Source organism: Peromyscus californicus, unplaced genomic scaffold, assembly GCF_007827085.1.
Source record: "Peromyscus californicus insignis strain IS unplaced genomic scaffold, ASM782708v3 Scaffold_4__1_contigs__length_199733344, whole genome shotgun sequence".
NCBI lineage: Eukaryota > Metazoa > Chordata > Mammalia > Rodentia > Cricetidae > Peromyscus > Peromyscus californicus.
Window position 1 is genome coordinate 176,234,244 of NW_026294562.1, and position 13,683 is coordinate 176,247,926.

General features: G+C 52.4%; 1 protein-coding gene across 5 annotated transcripts in view; it reads left to right on the plus strand.

Moving 5' to 3' along the window:
• The window catches only part of Myh14 (myosin heavy chain 14), a 63,018-nt gene extending 49,914 nt beyond the window's left edge, over positions 1–13,104 (plus strand). For all 5 annotated transcript variants that reach the window (XM_052714251.1, XM_052714254.1, XM_052714253.1 and 2 more), the window contains 9 exons: positions 1,751–1,963; positions 3,143–3,304; positions 4,163–4,291; positions 4,872–4,960; positions 5,037–5,160; positions 6,682–6,890; positions 10,545–10,653; positions 12,170–12,342; positions 12,539–13,104. In XM_052714251.1, the coding sequence (XP_052570211.1) occupies positions 1,751–1,963; positions 3,143–3,304; positions 4,163–4,291; positions 4,872–4,960; positions 5,037–5,160; positions 6,682–6,890; positions 10,545–10,653; positions 12,170–12,342; positions 12,539–12,692 (1,362 nt within the window). In that variant the 3' untranslated portion in view covers positions 12,693–13,104. The remainder of the gene's footprint in view (positions 1–1,750; positions 1,964–3,142; positions 3,305–4,162; positions 4,292–4,871; positions 4,961–5,036; positions 5,161–6,681; positions 6,891–10,544; positions 10,654–12,169; positions 12,343–12,538) is intronic.
• Positions 13,105–13,683: the final 579 nt, after the last annotated feature.

Sequence of the window (13,683 nt, forward strand, 5' to 3'; positions counted from 1 at the left end):
TTTTTAAGGTGTTTTTAAAAATGTGTTTAATTTAGCCGGGCGGTGGTGGCGCACGCCTTTAATCCCAGCACTCGGGAGGCAGAGCCAGGCGGATCTCTGTGAGTTCGAGGCCAGCCTGGGCTACCAAGTGAGTTCCAGGAAAGGCGCAAAGCTACACAGAGAAACCCTGTCTCGAAAAACCAAAAAAAAAAAAAAAAAAAAAAAAGTGTTTAATTTATGTGTACAGTGTTTTGCCTGCGCATGCGTGCTGTGCACCGCATGCGTGCTGTGCACCACATGCGTGCTGTGCACCACATGCGTGCTGTGCACCACATGCGTGCTGCGCCTGCACAGTCCAGAAGAGGGCGTTGGATGCCCTGGGACTGGAGTTGCAAATGGTGGGACCCGCCCTGTGGGTGCCGGGAAGCACACCTGGGTCCGGGAGGAGCAGCCGGTGCCCTCACCTGTTAAGGCATTTCTGTAGCCCTAGGGCATGGTGTTGTGACAGAATGCATCCTAGCTAGTCCGCATGCCAGTGCGCTGCATGTGGACACACCTGTTAGGGTTTTTATTGCCCCACCCCAAAAAAGTGGTTTTCTTTTTTTTTTTCTTTTTTTTTTTTTTTTTGGTTTTTTGAGACAGGGTTTCTCTGTGTAGCTTTGCGCCTTTCCTGGAACTCTCTTTGGAGACCAGGCTGGCCTCAAACTCACAGAGATCCGCCTGGCTCTGCCTCCCGAGTGCTGGGATTAAAGGCGTGCGCCACCACCGCCCGGCGTGGTTTTCTTTTTAAATTGGGGTTTTGGATTAGGAGGTTTCTATCTGTGTAGTGCACATGACCCTAGCTGTGTTTCTGATTCTGCTGCTCTGGTGACACCCCAGCAAAAGCAACATGAAGGGAGGAGGGATTTATTTGGCTCACACCAGGTTCTGGTCCATCATTGGCGGGTGTCAAGGTAGGAACTTGAGAAGCAACTGGTCCATTCACAATCAAGAGCAGAGAGTGAATGCATGCACCTCCCCTTTTTAATACAACCCAGCACCCAGACCGAGTGCATGTGGTCTTTTCATGTTAATTAACACAATCAAAACAGTCATCGCAGCCGGGCGGTGGTGGCGCACGCCTTGAATCCCAGCACTCGGGAGGCAGAGCCAAGCGGATCTCTGTGAGTTCGAGGCCAGCCTGGGCTACCAAGTGAGTTCCAGGAAAAGGCGCAAAGCTACACAGAGAAACCCTGTCTCGAAAAACCAAAAAAAAAAAAAAAAAAAAAAAAAACAGTCATTGCAGCCCAACCTGATCTAGACAGCCCCTTGCTGGGACTTTCTTCCCAGGTGATTCTAGATTGTATCATGACAGCAATTAAAACCAACTGTCACATACAGGTTTGCATAAAATGTCTTCAGATAATTTAAGATGACACCTGGTAGGTGCTTAGTAAACAGTGTGAAAGAGGGAACAAGCTCACTTAGGCCCGCCTACCAGCTGCCATCCAGTTCTCCATCATAGCCTTCCCCACGCTACTCGACACCATCTTATCTTGTTGTTGTTGTTGTTGTTTTTGTTTTGTTTTGTTTTTCCAGACAGGGTTTCTCTGTGTAGTTTTGTGCCTGTCCTGGATCTCGCTCTGTAGACCAGGCTGGCCTGGAACTCACAGAGATCCACCTGGCTCTGCCTCCCGAGTGCTGGGATTGAAGGTTTGCGCCACCACCGCCCGGCTTCAGAACACCATCTTAATCCTGGCCCAGGACTCAGACTCACTCCCCATCCCACCAGGTGCACGAGCTGGAGCGAGCCCGCCGGGTGGCTGAACAGGCAGCCAGTGACCTTCGGACACAGGTGACAGAGCTGGAGGATGAGCTGACCGCTGCAGAGGATGCCAAGTTGCGTCTGGAGGTGACGGTGCAGGCCCTGAAGGCTCAGCATGAGCGTGACCTGCAGGGCCGTGACGATGCTGGTGAGGAGAGGCGGAGGCAGCTGGCCAAGCAGGTACTGTCCAGCAAGTGGCTGCAGACACCTGCCCTACCCTGGAGAATGCATGTGGAAAGGGAGTTCCCCTCTGTGAGCATTTCCACCAGGGTCCCCTTGCTGTCCACCTCCACCCAGAAAACCATCTGTCTGTTCTGCCAGGAGGCAGTGCCACAACATGCCAACATTCCCAAGCATCATCCATCAGGGAGGCACCCACCTCCTGCCCCTCACTGTCAGCCTAAGTGGCATGTCTCTAGACTTTTCCTTAGGAAGTTTAAATAGACTTCTTGTCTCAGTTAGGTTTCTATTGCTGTGAAGACACACCATGACTACATCAACTCTTATAAAGAAAAACATTTAGGCCGGGCGGTGGTGGCACACACCTTTAATCCCAGCACTTAGGAGGCAGAGACAGGCAGATCTCTGTGAGTTCAAGGACAGCCAGGGCTGTTTCACAGAGAAACTCTGTCTCCAAAAACAAACAACAACAACAAAAAATAAATAAAAGAAAGCATTTAATTGGGGTGGCTCGTTTACAGTTTCAGAGGTTCAGTCCATTATCATCATGGCAGAGAGCATGGCAGCGTGCAGGCAGACGTGGTACTGGAGAAGTATCTGGAAGTCCTACATCTTGCAAGCAACAGGAAGTTGACTGAGACACTGGGTGGTATCCTGAGCATAGGAAACCTCAAAGCCCACCCCCACAGTGACACACTTCCTCCAACAAGGCCACGCCCAGTCCAACAAAGCCGCACCTCCCAATAGTGTCACTCCCTATGAGATTATTCAAACTACATTCAAACTACCACCCGTCTAGATAACCTTGATAAAAAGGGCATCAAGCTGCCATGGAAAGGAGTCAAGTCCAGCTTGGTAAACCGTTGAGTTGGTAGGGATTGTTTACAGCAGTGAGGGGTAACTCAGGCAACTGCATCATGGCAAAGCCTACCCTGGCATGTGTGAAAGCTGATCCCGGGAGCTTCCTGCGCACGCTGCAAGCAACTCCACTGCAGTCTCCTCTCTGGCCAGTGCTTGCTGCCCATGTGGCGGGGGGGGGGGGGGGGGGGGGAGCTTTGGAACCTTTTAACTTTTTTGTTTTGTGAGTTTTTGTGATTTCTCTAAGCCCCACTTCCCTCCAGGGAGTGGAGGGAATCTGGGTGCCATGACCTATGACCTCTCTTACACCTGCCCCCCCAGCTGAGAGATGCAGAAGTGGAGCGGGATGAGGAACGCAAGCAAAGGGCACTGGCCGTAGCTGCCCGAAAGAAGCTGGAGGCTGAGCTGGAGGAGCTGAAGGCGCAGACATCGGCTGCTGGGCAGGGCAAGGAGGAGGCAGTGAAGCAGCTGAGGAAGATGCAGGTGAGGGGCTCTGGGTAGGAGGGGCCAGGGATCCAAGGTAGCCCCTCCTCCAGCAGCAGTGTGGCCGCGCGAGCTAGCAGCCTCGCGAAAGCTGGCCTCTGGTGTGTATCCGTGCCTTTTCTTCTTTGCTTTTCATTCATTTTAGATGCTAGACTTTGAAGTCTACGTTCATTATTTGATTACATAATAAATTTAGTGCCACTAGGGCCTTGAATAATGCTAGGCAGGGGTACCACTGAGCCACACCCCCAGCTCCTCACTGGGGGATTCTAGACAGGTGCTCTACCACTGAGCCACACCCCCAGCTCCTCACTGGGGGATTCTAGGCAGGGGCTCTACCACTGAGCCACACCCCAGCCCCTCACTGGGAGATTCTAGGCAGGGGCTCTATCATTGAGCCTCTCCACCCCCATCCCAGCACATACTATGATATTTAAACTGGCAGGTGTCTGAGTTCTATTTTTATGGGGTAGCAGTCAGAAGGGCCAGTTCATGCACCCAGAGAAAGGATCCCTTGCTTAACCTCTTCGTCAGGCATGGAACAGTAATAATAACTTTTCCCATCACAGCCCACCTTCTTCCTCACTGGCTCCTCATAGCTCCCCGTGGGTGGAGGAAGACTTCGTGTTGGCCTCTCCTCACACTCCCAGGCAGTGCCCACAGATCCACAGGCTAATTATTTTCTATTCTGGCTCACTTTAAGAGGTTGACTAAGGCCTAGAGAAGGGGTAGGATTGACCCAAGGACGCACAGACCACGGGCTCTGTGCTGGCCCTGCTTGCCCAAAGTCAGCGGCAGCAAGGCTGGGGTTCTTGTGAAGCAGCGGCTCCACTAACCTGCACCGGAACTTCCACCCAGGCCCAGATGAAGGAGCTGTGGCGGGAGGTGGAGGAGACGCGCAGCTCGCGGGAGGAGATCTTTACCCTGAACAAGGAAAGCGAGAAGAGGCTCAAGGGTCTGGAAGCTGAGGTGCTGCGGCTGCAGGAGGTGAGACGGCTATGGGTGGGGCTTAGTGGGAGGCTCCAGTATGGGCGGGGCTTAACTGGAGGGCCTGGGGGAGTGGGCGGGTCTTACTAGGAGGTTGGGGGCGTGGTCAGGGCTTTGCAGGAGACTCTAGGTGGGGAGACTTTGGAAGTGGGCGTGGCTCCCTGTGCCTTCTTTCATTGGCCGTAGGGAATCTTGTCCTGGCGTCCAGTGGGAGCCAGAGCAGGAGCTGCCCAAGGCCAGTCCTGGGAAGATGAGGAAGACAGGAGCCAGGAAGTTAGGGGCAGGAAGCTGGAGTGAGGGAGAGGTCTCGGGGCGAGGGGTGACATGAGGTAGGAGGGAGGGCCCGTGCATGGTGTGGGAGCAGGAGGAGGCCTGGTGAGGAGGGACATGGCAGAGGGCAGGGCTGCAGGGGGACACGGCTCAGAAGGGAAGAGAGGGGCATCGGTGGCCAGCGCTAAGAGAAATCCTCCTGTGGGGTCGGAGGTCACAGGCTCACAGTCAGGAGGAAAAGGCTGAAGGAGAAAGGTTAACACCAATGCCCTAACCTCCTCATCCCTCTGCCCCTGACTGGTCCATACAGGAACTGGCTGCCTCAGACCGAGCACGGAGGCAGGCCCAGCAGGACAGAGATGAGATGGCAGAGGAGGTGGCCAGCGGCAACCTTGGCAAGTGAGTGTCCTGGCCCCGTGGGCTGGGCGTCCTCCTCCAGGCCTCCCCTCTGAAGCAACACCACACCTTCTTCTAGGGCAGCCGTTCTGGAGGAGAAACGGCAGCTGGAGGGGCGGCTGGGGCAGCTGGAAGAGGAGCTGGAGGAAGAGCAGAACAACTCTGAGCTGCTCAAGGACCATTACCGGAAGCTGCTGCTGCAGGTGGGCACAGCCGGCCAGGCCCGCCCCCCCACGCTAGCCTCGGGGGAGGGGCGCTCTTATTCAACAAGCCGAACAGGGACGTGTGATGTGATGCTGGAGGATGAAGAGGAGTTCATAAGTCAGGAAGGCACGACTGTTGATTCATCTGTAGTTCATCTGTAATTCTGAGGATTTGAAATAGGAATTAAGTGAATTACCAAGGTGTGGCAGCGCACAGCTGTAATCCCAGTACTCTCCAGAGTTAAGACAGGGGGATTATCACAGGTTCAAGGCCAGCCAGGGCTACAAAAAGCAAACACTAACATATGAATGGATGGCTTCACACATTAATAAAGGAAAACTTGTCTGTCATTATTGGCCCAGTCAGGAGAAAAGCCCCATCACTGCAGGTGGGAGTGTAGGGTTGCTTCTGTGGATCACAGCAATCCCCGCCCCCCCATAGCCTTCCTATACTGACCACACCTGGTTTGTTTAGCATTATACAGCACTTTTTCTTTTCTTTCTTAGTTTGTAGGCAGGGTCTCCCGTAGCCCAGGAATTCTTTTTGTAGCCTGACGATGACCTTGCTCTCCTAATCCCCCTACCTCCATCTGTGATGACAGGCATGTGCCACCAGACTGGACTGTGCTGTGCTGGAAAACCAGGGCTCCTGTATACTAGGCAAACCTTCTCCCAGCTGAGTCCTAACCAGCCCCCGCACCGTTTTCATTTTACAATCATGATTTCAAAGGCTGAAGGAGGGGCTCATGAATGTGCCCTGGGAGGCGAGATGCAAATGCTTTAACCAGTCCGGGCTGGGCACCTGCTGCCGCTGCCCTGTGACTTCCAGGCAAGGTGCTGCTGTCAGGGTCAAGGCGGAGTCTACACATCTGCCAGCTGCTATGAATGGAGGCCTCATTCCTCAGATGACCCCACAGGTCTTGCTGGCTGTGCCGCTTAGTGGGAGGGGCCGGAGCCTGCCTCCTTTCACAAGCTCCTCAGGTGACCCTGATGCAGAGCAGAGTGTGAAGGACCCGAAATAGCCTAGTTCACAGCCACAAATTTAGAGCATTTAAACAAGTTTGTGACCATCTCTGGGACTCACTGAAATAGCACAGCTGAACCTGGCTGTGATGGTGCACACCTGTCATCCCAGCGTTTGGGAGGTGGAGGCAGGAAGCTCGGGAGTTCTAGGTCATCTTCAGGTACATTATGAGTTCTAGGTCAACCTGGGCTACATGAGACACTATCTCAAATAAAAATGTTAAGACTAAATTTAAATAGATTTAAATAATTTTGAGTAACTTTAAATACATTTAAAACATTCTTGTTCATTAAAAAGTAAAAGGTACGGTTTGCTGCAGGTTGTCTTTCCTGAGCTTGTTGGAGTGTTGTTGCTGAGTGCTTAAGTACCTCCAGTCTCTATGCTGTACACTTAACAGCCACAGCCACTGGCTCAGCTCATCCCAGGAGGTACTGTGGGCTGCCGCCAGCTTCCTCCCGGGGCTTCGTCACAGTGTCCCATCTCCTCTCCGGCTGCAGGTAGAGTCCCTCACTACAGAGCTGTCTGCTGAACGCAGTTTCTCAGCCAAGGCCGAGAGTGGGAGGCAGCAGCTGGAGAGGCAGATCCAGGAACTTCGGGGTCGCCTGGGTGAAGAGGATGCTGGAGCCCGAGCCCGGCAGAAGATGCTGATTGCTGCTCTTGAGTCTAAACTGGCCCAGGCAGAGGAGCAGCTGGAACAGGAAAGCAGGTGAGGAGGGCGGATGCTTTGGCCTGGAAGGAACTGCAGTGGAGGGTCCAGTTTAGGAGCAGGATTGCAGCTACCTACAGCTGTGTAACAAAACACCTAAAACTTGGTGACTTAAAACAAATGTATTGTTGCTTCGAGTTCGGCCCTGGCTGGTAGGCTTTTCTGCGTGGGTTTGGTTGGTCTGTCTGCTGAACCTTTGCTCGACAGAGGGTTGGCTACATGGTTGTTCTTGGTTGGGCTCAAGCACACGTAAGGCCTTGCCCAGATGACTAGACTGACCGGTTCTGTTCCCTGTGGCCTCTCATTTTCCAGCAGGCTAGCCCAGGATTGCCTACATGGCAGAGCCATGGTCCCAAGAGTAAAGGACACTGTCAGTGGCTTCCAGGGACTCGGAACTAATACCGTACTACTTTGTAAGCCATAAGCAGGGCTAGTCCTGTGACAGCACAAGCTCACTGTCAAATGTGGGCGGCTGCAGTCACATGCTGAGGGTGAGGAGTGAGAATTCAGTCCCCCCACCCCCCTTATCAAACCGTCACAGAAACAGATGTCTTAGATAAAAGGACGCTGTGCTCTGGGTCAATGTCTATGTACTTCCCTCGTGGTCACAAAATGGCTGCAGTTGTATCTAGCACCATATCCACACATTCTCACATTTAGAGCCAAGAAGCCAGGCTAGAAAGCTGACCCAGTGGGTGAAGTGTGAGGACCTGAGCTCAAAACCCCAGCACCCACGGGAACCAGACACTGGAGCATGTCTGTGATCCAGCACTCCCACAGCAAGATGGGAGGCAGAGACACGAGAATCCTTGGAAGTTCACTGACCAGCCAGCTTGTGTACACAGCAGCAAAGTAAGAGATCCCTGCCTCAACAAGGTGGAAGATGAAGACTGACACTTGAGGCTGTCCCCTGACCACATGCATGTGTGCACACACACACACGCACACACATGCACATACACACATACAAACATGCACACACACATGCACACATACACACACGCACACACACACGCACACACATGCACACATATACACATACAAACATGCACACACACACACATACATGCACACATGCACAAATATACACATGCACACACATGCACATACACACATACAAACATGCACACACACACACACACACGCACACACATGCACACATATACACATGCACACACACATGCACACATACACACACGCACACACACATACATGCACACATGCACATACACACATACAAACATGCACACACACACACACACACATACATGCACACATGCACAAATATACACACGCACACACATGCACATACACACATACAAACATGCACACACACACACACACACACACACACACACACACACACAGAGTTCAAGTTTCACTTATGTTGCTGTGGCAAGCACCCCAACAAAGGCAATTTAAGGGAGAATGGGTTTATTCAGCTTGCAGTTCCAGGTCTCACCCGCTGTTTTGGGGGAGTCAAGGCAGCAGGGATCCTAAGCAGCTGGTCACATCCACAGCCAACAGGAAAGAGGATGGATGCACACCTGTGCTCAGCCCATCTTCAAACCCAGGGAAAGTGCTACCCACTTGTAGGCTGGGTCTTCCCACATCAATTAACAGTCAAGGCAGTCCCCGCAGACATGCCCACAGCCCAGCCTGATCTAGACAGTCCCTCGTCAAGACTTTCTAGGTGATTCTAGGTTGTGTCAAGTTAATTAAAAGTAATCATCAAGCAGAGCAGTGGTGGCACACATCTTTAATCCCAGCACTCCAGAAGCCAAGGCAGGCGGATCTATGTGAGTTTGAGACTGGTCTACAGAGTGAGCTCCAGAATAGCCAGGGCTACATAAAAAAAAACCCTGTCTTGAAAAACTAAACAAAAAACAAACAAACAAACAAAAGGAACCATCAAGCTAGGTGTGTGGCACACACTTTGATCACAGCACTCAGAGGCAACAGCAGGTGGATCTCTGTGAGTTTGAGGCTAGCCTGATCTACATAGAGAGTTTCAGGTCAGCCAAAGCTACACAGTGAGAGCCTGTCCCATAAAACAAACAAACCCACAAAACAAACAAAACTAACTTTCAAACAGAAGAAAACATCAACTGAGGGTATCAGAGAGAGAAGCTAACCCTGAAGAGATGAGAAGGAAAACCCGGTGCAGACTGACCTCATCGACCTGGAGCAGACTTCGGGGAGTCTAACGCCAGGCTGTTCATTGCCAGCATATTTAAAACAGTACAATGTGGGGAAAGGTTTCCAGGCAACAATCAGTCCATTCGCTCCCATCCCAGGTGCACACTAAAGCTTAAGGTGTGACTTAGAACTTCTCTACAAAGTACGTGTGACCACGAGGGTGGACCTAGAGTCTAGTGACCAATAGCATAGAGGTCAGCAGGCCATAAATACATGTGACATCTTCTAAGGATGGGTAATGGTCCAGGGAGGGAAGATTCTGGGGCAATCATTCTGGGAGATTTGGATGAGGTCTGCCTCTATAGCAAAAGGTGGGTGAGGTCTGCCGCCACAGATAGCAAAAAGGTCAGCAGGTCATTACCAATATCCACTCCCAGCCTTCTGGGAGGGAAAACAGGTATTTTGGGAAGAGGTCCCTGTGTGTTTAACATTCCTGGTTTCCCTAGTGATCTGTGGGTGCAAAGACCTTTGTGCCCCCAACAATCAACCAAAAGATGGACGTTTTTTAGAAGGGACTGGTAAGGTGGCTCAGTGAGCTTGCCACCGAGTTCTGAATACGATACCCAAGATCCAGTGGCAAAAGGGAGAGTAACTGAAAGTTGTCCTCTGACCTCCATAACACATGACATGGCGTACACACACACACACACCCACACACATACACACACACACACACACACACACACACACACAGAGAGAGAGAGAGAGAGAGAGAGAGAGAGAGAGAGGAAGCAAGAAGCAATGGCAGTAGCGGCTGAGTTTCCTCTCACTAACCCTCCCATAATACCTGTCACGAGCTGCTGTGCTAATCAAACTCCTCACTAAGGGACTTCCAGTGCAGCAGGCATCCCCCCCCCCACACACATACTATTGAGACACTGTGGGACTGCAGTACCCATCTGTAGGTGCCTGGCTGCCATCTATACAGCTGTGATGCCCATGATCTTTATGTGATGTATAGAAAAATAGATCAGACAGGCTTGCTGTCTGGGATTCCCGATTTCCAGTTCAGCATCTTCACCTTGGTCTGGAGGGGATGTGAATTGCTATGAATCCAGAGGCAGGTTGGGGCTGGGGCTCAGTTAGGCCAGAGTGCTCGCCCAGCATGCAGGAAGTCCTAGGCTTCATCCCTAGCACTGTATGAACTGGGCATGATGGTGCATGTCTATCATCCCAGCACTTGGGAAGTGGAGGCAGGAGGATCAGGAGTTCAAGGTCATCCTTGGCTACCTAGTGAGTTTGAGGCCATCTGGGATACATGAGACCCTGTCTCAAAACCATTAACATCACAGGAGACATTTTTAGGGATATAGTTATCCTACAAAAGGAAGCTTGGTACCAGTGTCTGGCTGAGTGGGAGGCAGCCAGAAAATAGGAAAGAGGGGAGAAACCCAAGGATGGGACAGCACCAAAAATGCTGTGGTGACAGAGGGTTTCCTGGGCTCTTCTCTTTAGAGAGCGCATTCTCTCGGGCAAGCTGGTGCGCAGAGCCGAGAAACGACTGAAGGAGGTGGTTCTTCAGGTGGATGAAGAGCGCAGGGTGGCCGACCAGCTCCGGGACCAGGTGAGCAGTTGACATCACCACAAACAGTGGGTAGTGGGATCAAAACCAGAAAATAACACTGCTAGCCTGGCCTGGCAGGTGGCTCAGTGGGTTATCCCAGCTATGGTGGAAGCTAAGGCAGGAGGATCGCTTTGTGTTCCAGGAGAGCCTATGCTACAGTGAGAGACCCCCTTCTCAAACCAGGAGCAACAATGAAAAATAGCCTGTAGTCTGTAGGTGACAGAGCCTGTATGTGACTCCAGGTCTATGCTCAGATAGAATACCCGTGACCTTAAAAGCTCAGCTGTGCCATGTTTGCTATTCATTCCACAGATGATTATGGAGCATGGCCTTTGTGCCAGGCACATTGCTAGGCATTAGAAGTAAGGTGCTGGGAAGGTTCCAGAAGGTCCTGGCCCTCACAGGGCTCACATTACCAGCCTAGGAAAGGTATACACACAACCAAAGATAATGCCAGACTTTGGTGAGGGCTGTGAAAGAAAAGAATGAAGACACAAGAATGGAGAGCCTTGTCCAAGTTGGGTGTTGGAAAGGCCTATGGAGGTGACATTTGAATTAAGACCTGATAGGAGAAGAACACCCAGATGGAAAGAGCAGGAGGTTCAAAGTCCCTGAAGAAATGAAGCAAGCAGAATGAATCAGTATAGTCAGAGAGAGGAATATAAGAAATGAAGTCAGGCTGGGGATGTGGCTCAGTTGGTTGAGTGCTTACCTAACATGCACAAGACCCTGGTTTTGATCCCCAGCATTGCACTTGGGAGATGAAGGCAGGACCACCAGAAGTTTAAGGTCATCTTTAGCTACACACGGATTTCAAGGCCAGCCTACACTACATGAGACAAACGAAGTCGCATGATGTGTGTGTGTTCTCACCCTGGAGAGAGGTGGCAGTGTCTGGGGAGATCAGGGTGAATTTGATGTGGTCTCTGGCTTCATCAGAGACATGGACATGAGGGAGTTTATGTTAGGTCTGGCCTCTTACCCAGCAGTCCTGGGGAGCCAAAGGAGAGCTGGGGGGTGCTGCTCTGAGTGTGCTGGCGCCCCTCCAATGCTGTCACATGACTTCCAAGGAGCCACATGTTCATACCAGACAGAGCCCTGACAGGTCAAGGAACTAATTCCACCAGGCCAGTTTGGTAAGCCAGTGAGTGTATTGGGGTCACTTACAGGACCCTGAGTGACTCAAAGATAGCTGCGGCACCAAGAAATCTCACCCCAGCGTGAGTGATGGGCTCACAAACCCTGCAGCCCCTGAGGCTCAGCCCTGTCTCCTTCCCTCGGGCCTCCTATATGCTCTTGAACCCCAAAGACCACAGGCAATGGATGGGGGGCAGAATCTCACTGGGAAGGTTAGGTGTCCTCTGCTCCTTGGATTGCTGGCAGCCTAGTCTCGGTTGCCCAACAACCAGCTGTCTTGTGCATATTTTGTTGCCATAACTGTGAAGGTCTCAGTAGGTCCCCACTACTAGGCACTGGGGGGCATCATGAGAATGAGCTGGTCCCCTCCTCCACTCAGCTGGAGAAAGGCAACCTCCGCCTGAAGCAGCTCAAGCGGCAGCTGGAGGAAGCAGAGGAGGAAGCATCCCGGGCGCAGGCTGGCCGGCGGCGGCTGCAACGGGAACTGGAGGATGTCACAGAGTCGGCGGAGTCTATGAACCGGGAGGTGACCACGCTGAGGAACAGGCTCCGGTAAGCCACCCAAAAGAGGAGAGTAAGACCTGGCCTGCATGGGGATGGGACCCTGGGGTGGGGAGGAGGCTATGACTGCCCTGTCTTCCCGAACCTGCGCTTTTCAGTCCCCTCCCTCAGGTGCCTTTGACCTCAGCTTCTCGTGTCCCTGTCTGCATCTTTGGCCCCCCATCACTTATGGACTCTTTTCCCACAGGCGTGGCCCACTCACCTTCACCACCCGCACTGTGCGCCAAGTGTTCAGGCTGGAGGAGGGCGTGGCTTCTGACGAGGAGGAGGCTGAAGGGGCGGAATCTGGGCCTGCACCACCCCAGGAACCTGAGGCTCCACCCCCCGCCACACCCCAGTGATCCAGTCTGCCCTAGATGCCCCAAGGACAGGGGCTGTCCCAGTGTCCCTCCTGGCTTGCACTTTGAAATGATGCTGCCCTCTGGCACTTTTCTTGGCATTGACGAACCCTACTGGGACCCCAGGACCCCCGCCCACTGGGGCTCCAAATCAAGGCCCTAAACCAAGGAGCCGGGTGCCAGGGAGGCAAGAACGGCCACTCTTGTTAAGGAGACAGAATGAGCATGGATGGCAAGGATGTCCTGTCTGCTCCTATTTTCAGCACGCCTGTCCCCTGCAGGCAGCCTCCATCACCTCCCAGTGTCCTGCCCTCTTTTTTGGGGTGGGGGAAGGTCCATGTGCTCACAGGGTAGTGTTCAGGTCCCTCATGCTCCAGGCACTGAAGAAATAAACTACACCTGACTGGATCCTTCACCATGGCTGTGTTCTTAATTGGGGACCGGAGTGCGAGGGGCTTCCTTGGCTGCTATAGTATGTGAGATCCTCCCTAGGGTCGGTATTTACTGTACAGTACAAAGTAAAGGTGTTCCACTATGTGCTGGGCAAACCATCGTCTCCTCAGCGTCTTTGAGCAATTGCTGAGGGAATGAAGTACATCTTTCTGGCCCTTTCTGAGTGTTAGTAACTAGCCTCGGGGCACACAGAAGAGTGAACCAGGACCCAGACTCCAGTCTGGCTTCAGAGTTGGTAATCCCACAGGAAGACATAGTTGTTATAAGCATCTTGCATACCTAGGACACTCTCCCTGGGTTCTAGGACTCAAGTCCTGTATATTCTTTCATATATTCCTGTTAAGAGGGCTGTTCATGTTTGTCATCAAGGAAAGCAAGGCCAGCACTTGCCCCAGTGCCCAAGGACGCCAAAAGATCAGGTCCCATGGGGGATTCTTGGCAGGAGCTCTGCCACTGAGCCACATCCCAGCCCCTCACTGGGGGATTCTGGGAAAGTTTGTTCCCAGCCCAGGCTGTGTTCCCCCTACCCCTTGAGAGGGAT